The following is an 8,542-nucleotide window of genomic DNA, read 5'->3' on the forward strand; positions in this document are numbered from 1 at the left end:
GCTTTTCATTCCTTACTAACCTGGTCTCAATCCCTTGAGACTTTGAAAATCCCTCACCAAAACATTAGTCTTGGCGAATTCTTCTCTAGCGATTACCGAAATGAAAATGAAGCTTTACATGTGATTAGTAGATATGAACTGTCATTAGAAAAAAATGACCTTACATTAATATGACTGGTTATATGACCAATACTATATCATTGTCACATGTTGTATGCTAAAATAAACTAGTATTAGGAAATTAAAAGTTGATCAACAGTTAAAGCATGATAGGATTTTCTTTGGTACATGCCCTATTTCACGGAAATCATCAGCCTTCTCGCCCACCTTATTACGTTCTATTCTTTTCGCCTCTTCAACCATTGCCTTCTTCTCTTCTGCTGTCTTATGGATTCCAGCTATTTTGTTTTGCATCTTTTCAACGTACAAAGCCTTCTTCTTTTCTAGTTTTTGCTGCCAAACATAAGACATGTTTAGAAAGCAACAGTAAGCAGTATCCTTCGTAGTTACATATACAACGCTGAGATATAAAGAAGCGTATATAAAACCTCAAAACTCAAAAAACGACTAAATTATGGACGTAAAAAGAAAATAATTTTCTATTTTGAATATACGGAGTTCCAACTGCAGTGGTAGTACGTTTCATTTGCGGACACCCACGCCATGAGCTGTCGGGTCAGGATTCATTACGTGGGATCAAAAGTGGCTAGGGTGAGTGGGGACAGAATGTTAGGGGTGTGCCTAAGTGCATTTTTACCCACTATTGTAAACTGGTAGTGAATACTACCATTATATTGATTATCATTAAATAAGTATGATTTAATCTATCTAATATGAAATTTTCATAATATAAATTCATCTAACGACAGTCAATGCAATAGTGAGCATCACCATCACTTCAGGATAAATTAATTGTGGCCCTTGACACGTGCCACCCCAAGTGGCGAAAATGACTGGAATGCCCACAGCTTATGGAGGTCAGATGATCGAACTGGTCAAGTTTCGTCGAAGTAAGTTATTCCGATGGAGTGATTAGTCGGACCAGGCTTAAGCCTATTGAGGAGTTTACTTGCCTCCTAAGGAAGGAAACCATAGTTCATGTCAAATAGGATATCTTGAGGATTAGGCAATGTAATCACGATCTCATAATGATTGGATATCTTATCCTAGATTTTCGCCTAAAAACACTCTTGATTTAATAGTGATTACTCACCCTACAATGACTTTCAAGATATTTGTAAATACCCTAACCCGGTATTTATCAAGGATATCTCTTATGATCAATTCTCGACGATACTACAATACACATATTCTTTCACGCACGCCGTCGTCTACACGTAGACATGGAGAAGTATCTCCTACATGCCTAAGCCAAGACATTTTCGCCAAGGATGGTTCACAATGTAGCACACATCACACCATTCCTTCAATAGAACTACACCTGTGATTTGATTCTGCAAGTCCAGAAATATGTAGATATGCAGGCAATCCAACAAGGATTAAACCACACCCCGAATCAACGCCATTCACCCATGACCGGAGTTTATGGGTGATTCCGACGAAACATCGCCTTTATTCGCGGATGTGTGCATATTTGGTTCTAAGAATTGATGCTTTCATTGAGAGAAGAATCATATTCAATGACATCTGCCATGAGCGGCAACGAATTAGAACAATCTCTACTGTTGTTCTTGTCAAATTGTGGTGGAAGCTCTGTTTGATGCTTCACGGATCAACCTTGCTGTGTTTACGAATGTCTGACACAACTGCAGTGAAGAGTCCATGACACGTTCAAAGCAAAACGATGAAGTACTTCATAATATCTTGGAAACTCGACTTGATATGTAATTATGGTGGAAGCCATCTGAACTTCAACCTCGGAGCAAACATGGAATGTGAAGCCTAGCCCGATTCGCGATGGCAACTCCAGACCCACGCATATAGTAACCGTATCAGTGCAACCCTTTTCGTGATCCACATCAACATTTTACCAGAGTAACACGAACTGTTCAATTCATTTCACAGATTTAAACCATAAGACAAACTTGACTCGCTTCATATTCTTGGTCCGCAGTATATTTGAACCAATAGCAGCTCCGTTAGCTCCAGGATCGTTGTGGCAATTCCGATAAACTCACGGAGCATACCAACTCCCATTCATGGCAGTATCACGAAAGCCTATTATGCATACTTAAATGGCTTCAAATGGAAAATTCATTTTTCGGATAAATGTGAACATAAGGCTAGCTGGAGACGAGGGCTAAGTGATCAAAGATCGTTGTTTCAAAATTTCATAATTTTCAACATAACCAAATCCTTCCAGCTTTCAATAAAGACAACCGAAGCTGCAGTCCTGTCAAAACTATAGGAAAACGAGGGATTCAAAGCCTTCTTGATTTTTCCAAGTGATGTGCCATATGCGCATGAAAAGCTAAGAAGTAGGGCTACAGAGCTCTTATTTTTCCAGAATTTTTCAGAAGGAAAACGACCTCAAATTTGGCACGCAAAGAAGCTGAACAACAAGCCAACCCAGCTATGACGTTACAGCAACATTGTCAAGTTGACAGATTAAAATGTACCTGTTCAGAACGAATTGGGATTTTTACCATACACCATGGCGAAGATACGAATGTTAGATTTCCGTAAAATTTTGTGGAGAGATTCTGAGCTACGTGGAAAACGTTTTGCCTTTTTACCAATCACAGCGCAAATTGGAATTCGATACGGAATTCCTCAAGTTCTTCCTTCGAACTCATATTAAACAAACGCACAATGTGCTACAAAAGCCTACGAATTTATGATACACACAATAATGACTAATTTAACGGTTAACTTAATGGTTCCAGCCAACACAAGTTTGCTCCGACGAGCTAAAAATAAAGTCACTCACAAAGCAGTGCATGGCAACTCCATACTTGTAATCCTCCATTACTAGCTCATAATGGAAAAGGACAAAGGCATACTATGTGGAATAAGAAGAGATTTTTTTATGAATACGAAATGACTCATGTACCATATAGCAGTTCTGGACCCAGATTCACACACATAAAAGAAATCTGAATGACATTGTTACTTCGACTTACTCTAAAAAAACATGGTCCTTGAACTTTTCATTGGTTGGAGTAAGACGGATTAGAGTAAGTACGCCTTCGTACTGTGATCATGGAGTAACTAGCTCCGGTTGTGATAAGCTAAACAAGCTGACCTACAGTGCCACCATGCTTTGTTAGGCTCCAAACATTTCTACTTGTTTCGCAAGACACATAATCCGACTAGGGACCAAACGTGTTTCCTATGTTCTTAAAATTCCTACCACCTAGGAATTGACGTGCGCCATAAGTAATCATATTACTCTTATATTCAGATCAATATTGCAAATCACGGATGCTTCATCTAGAATGAATGAATGAGGAATTAAACTTAGACAACATGTTAAGTTAAAGTGCAAGTATTAGTTAATTCGAAGGACATGAAAAGTGTGTTTGCACCTCTGGAGGAAAGAATGGCCAATCCAAGACATGAAAATTGTGTCTGTAATTCTGGATCGCCCAAGCATAGTTCCAAGACGGAATGTAAGCACGGGACAAGAACCAACTCTGGAGTGTAAAGACAACTAGCAAACTGCCTGTGCATATCAGTCCACTTTGTGGACTAAAATGGAATTCCTCCAACATAGTTGGACAATGGGACTTATATCGTTGGAAATCTACAAATGTCAACTTTCCATAACACTTTACGGCTTATGATTCTAGTCCTTAACGAGCAAAATATCGCCATTTTACTATGTATAGTACAAATAGCGATTTTCTGCATATTTGCAAAAGAAACCTTTTCAGGTTTGAACTTCAACGAGTAAAACGGTCGAAGCATTAGTAACTGTGGCACAAGCGTGATCCCATACAAGCATGGAAGTTCACTTTCATGCTAAGGTACTTACTAAAGACGAGGAAAACAACTCGAAAGCCCATCCAACGAATGAACAACCTTGGTCAGAACCATGGTAGCGCTTCAAGAGGTAAGTAATTTTGATTATTTAGTTGTATACATGATTAAATGCAAAGTTTTACATGCTTTAAAGATTCTCAAACAAGGTTGAGGCACAGAATCATAACGAGCTAGGCACATGAGCTACAACTCCGACTTGAGTTAGCCTCAATCATGTGTGGTTCCTATCTAATAAGCGTCTGACTGGTTTAAGTCTAATTATCGACCTTAAGCAAGTCAGCTTGGTCAAATAAATGACGTCACATGCAATGACTTAGGCACCTAACATGGGCCGACGTAGGAAACTGCATATTCAGGATAGAAACCCCAGAGTTGGGAATGATCTTTTCATATCATCGCTACAGATCGCTAATGAATGTGCACCCTTGCCATCCTCACAAGAAACTCCCATTCTCCTTTGCAAGGGCATGAAAGTTTTGATCCTCATATGTCTTTGTTTGTTCTTTCTTATACAATCTTTTTCAGTACTCACAAGACATAGTTTTGCCTTACTACTTTGTAACTACGCAACCATTGCAAATCTAAAAAATTCAAAGTGTTAGTCTCAAAGAAGTCTCATGTAGCTCATTTCATGGTTTTCTGGTTACCAACATGGAGACTCGATCTGTATTAAGCGCGGTTACGTTAGGCAGACTACAGACATTGGAACATGGCCCTGTTGTTTGGTAAGCTACAGTGCACCATCCAGCTTCCAGAAAGTTTGTACAACTTAAGGGTTGTGGTTACACACTCAAAACTGGGCTCTAGCCACTTAAGGGAATAATCAGAGGGACGATCCTGAAATCATTTAAGTAGTGGATATCTGTCCCTATATGTACTCTTAAGATCTCTATAAATACCCTAGTCTAGGTATTTACCAAGGACATGTCTTTTGATCTCTTAACACATAATTGTCTACGAGATTACAAAACATGTATTCTCTCATACATGTCGTCACTAGTGGATAGACATGGAGAAGCATCTCCTACACTCCTAAGCCAAGGCATATTCACCAGGGATGGTTCATGATGTAGCACACATCACACCACTCCTTTTATGGAAGGGCAAACCTATAGGCAATCGAACACGGATTCAATCACACCCCCAATCAACCCCATGACTGGAGTTCATGGGTGATTCCGAAGAAACATCGCTTTCGTTTGTAGATGCGTGCAAATTTGGTTGCAGAGAAAATGGCCTAATCGGATATAAAATCATCATGGTGATAAGGTAATCGAAATATAATCTACGTGCAAAAAAATTAGGATCTAAACCCTTGTGGTTTAGTCCTTTAGCAAATTAGTTCACAAGTAAATTTTTCGTTAAATGTCCGTTAAATGTAGGTGTAAAAATGTACTTTGGTGTGTGCACCTTCTTCCTCATCTCTCTACTCTCTCTATAATTTGTATTTTCACTTTCTTCTCTCTCCTGGTAGCAAGAAATCTCAACTATACTCCAATTTTTATTCATTTGAGTCCTTCTTTGTCTTACATCGGCTCATATCCGTTTGAATCTTGATAGTCTAAGAACCTTATTAGCTTCACAGGTGTATCGAACTATGAGGTCTGCGTTTGGCAAAATATTTAGAAATCGTGGCTTTCGAGGTTTATATGCATACTTCCGATTGGTTAGAGAGTCCACGCTAACTTGAATCTAATTGTTCCGTATTAGTTTCAAATATTATATTTGGATGAAAAACAGATGAAAAAGGTTGGCTGCAACAAGGTTGGGAATTGGCCGGTTAGAATACCCACGACAATAGTTGAAGATAGATAGGAGGGAAGAAGGTGAAGATACAAATTACAGACAGAGAGATGAAGAGAGAATGTGATCACTAGAAAGAGAGGTAAAATACATTTTTACCTCTGTATTTAACTGAAATTTCACTTGTGAATTAAATTTGCTAACAAACTACACGATGAGAATTTAAATGCTAATTTTTTTACCATGAGTGCTTAGGAAGGATTTAGTATGTCTAGGGTGGTCCGTCTCAGAAGTCCCTATAATTTCGTCATCCAGTGGGGAACCACTACTATCACTACGTACTATTGCATCTCTAACAGCTTACGGGTAATCACAATGTGCAACCCTAATTCAAGAGAAATGATTTTTGCACACCACTTTCTCTTTTTGTACACACCTGTTTATATTTTGTCTATTAAATTTATTTTATTTGATTCAAAGATAAAAAATAAATAGAAGTGTGCACGAGGAATAAAAGGGTGTGGGAAATTTCCCTAATTAACATAGTCCTATTAATTACCTCATACTTCTTTTGACGCGCATCAATAGCCGCTTGTTTGCTTAGCTCCCATGCCACAACATTAGATAACTTTTTATTTGCTCTGTTCAACAATTTGAATAAGTTGAGTGTTAAACAATGGATCTTAAAGTTAATGAACAGATGATAATCCATATTAACTGAAGTTGTATAAATGTGCCAAGCTTCTCCTACCAAATAAGTAAATGTGTTAAAAAGCTAAAATGGTTTTAAATATCTTACCTGTTGTCTACTTTTGTTTTCTCGCGTTCTTCCCATGCTTTGATTAAACCCAATGACTTGGTTGACAAAACTGTTGTGTAAGAACAAGAAATGATACAAGTAGTTGAGGAAATAAACTGTTAGTTACTTTAAATAATCAAATTAGTACGTAATGCAGGCATAAATTAAGAAACTTCATGATAGTGTGTTCCGGCCAATTACCTTTTCTAATTGCACCAGCATCCTCTGCACAAACAGAAATAAAGAATCCATAATTAGAAGTTAGACCTAACTACTTCATAGTGTTGTGCAAGTACCAGTCTTCATCATATACCAACTTATACATATAAATTCACTACCCGACTGGTAATTTTTTTTCATTTAAAAGAAAAAGAAAACAAAGTGAGCAAAAAAATTGTAGAAATGAAAATAACAAAAAACTTACACACATAGTGACGTTTTCTCCCTAATTTTTGTTACCACTTTTATCATTCTTGATCTCGTTCCCTTGTTATAATGTAGACTTTCACTCTTAATTACAATAAAAAACTAAAAAGGGCAAAAGAAAAAAAATAGAAATGTTTTGAAACTGCCTATATATAACAAATGGTTTTGCATTGCATCATATATAGGACTTTAAAATTTTAAAGAATTTAGGGCTAGTTTGGAAATGACAAAAAGTGTTTTGAGAGAAAATATTTTTGAGTTTCAAAAGCAAGAAGTGTTTCCTGGAAGAAGCACCCATTATGTGCTTCTTATAGAAAGTACGTTAAGTGATTTTCTAGGATTAACTTACATTTTTACTAAGGATTTGTTGCAAAAGCATTTTCTCTAAAAGTTTCAGTCATTTAGAAGCATTCCCAAATGAGCCTTATTAGAACTACTCTAATGTCTAGTATTATTGGTTTGTACTTAAATTTGAGGTATAGGGACATAACATTCATTGGCACATTCAAGAATCTCTCCTCAAATGGCCCATATTTAAAAAAAAAAAAAAAAAAATTCTATTTCTTCAAAATAAAACAGCATCACAACATTCATATATGAATTAGGAAATTATATAAGAAAATCTCTAAGAAAATAGGAGCATAAGGAACACCAATTTTTCTTTCAATGCAGTGTAGCATTGAATGGTACTGAAAATTGAATATTTAAGATTGAAATAAATGATACAAACCATTATGAAAATCAAATTTAACTAAAAAAAAAATCCGTAGCAGAGTATATGTGTGTGTTTATATATATATGAGAAAACATTGAGAGAGAGAGAGAGAGAGATTACTTTCAACTATTGCAGGAGTAGCCTTTTCTTTTTCAGGTGGTGTTGGCGCTGGGCTCGCCATGGAGATTTTGGCCAAAGCCACCAGATTATGGGTTGTCTTGTAAACAGTGTGTTATGAATGTAAAACTCAATGCACCCCAATGTGTGTTACCACCTTTGTAGTAAATTAATTTAGATCACATAAACAATGAAGAAGAGAAACCTGAAGGCCTAAGAAAATAATTTTAGGCGCTTCAATATTAGCTCTGCTTTCTTTCTCTCTTTCTCGTTCTTTCCAGGGGCTCTAAGAGAGAAGGAAGGTAATGCAAAAAAGAAATTTTATTATTGTGCTAGTGAGAGTAATTTAGAATATTTGGTTTGGAATTAAAAGACCCTAAAATTAATCTAAACCACCAGTTGCGATTGGAGGTAAACAAAGACACAAGTCGCCAAAAATCCGTGTGGTATTGCGCTTTCCTAAATTTCGGACTATGGGTGGTGGAATTATGTGGCATTCTTGGTAATTCTTTCACAAGTTTTGTTTCTATGTTGTTTTAAATAGTAAGAAAGAGTCCAATGAAAACTGTAAGTTTCTGATGAAATAGCAATATATAGTCTGTACCCAAATAAGAGCAAAATGTATTCTCTGTTTGTGTTGATATTACTTGACTTTTAATCTGAGTTGTACAAAATAAGCACACATTCGATTAATTATCCAGAGTTTTTGGAGATCAATATCCTAAAGTATCGAGATAAATAAATTAAGGATTGGGAACTCAGAACCCTCTTAGATTCTCATGCCACCGATGCATAAA

General features: G+C 36.7%; 1 protein-coding gene across 1 annotated transcript; it reads right to left on the minus strand.

The window, feature by feature from the left end:
- Positions 1-252: 252 nt before the first annotated feature.
- LOC103942169 (remorin 1.4-like) lies at positions 253-7,998 on the minus strand. The gene is made up of 5 exons (XM_009352378.3): positions 7,749-7,998; positions 6,689-6,712; positions 6,488-6,557; positions 6,248-6,329; positions 253-453 (listed from the first exon to the last, which is right to left on the minus strand). Exons 1-5 carry the CDS (start codon positions 7,807-7,809, stop codon positions 253-255), a joined length of 438 nt encoding a protein of 145 aa, XP_009350653.2. The 5' UTR covers positions 7,810-7,998.
- Between the last annotated feature and the right edge of the window lie 544 nt (positions 7,999-8,542).

This window comes from the organism of the source record quoted next, unplaced genomic scaffold (genome assembly GCF_019419815.1).
Source record: "Pyrus x bretschneideri cultivar Hongxiangsu unplaced genomic scaffold, Pyrus_bretschneideri_v1 Contig3, whole genome shotgun sequence".
NCBI lineage: Eukaryota > Viridiplantae > Streptophyta > Magnoliopsida > Rosales > Rosaceae > Pyrus > Pyrus x bretschneideri.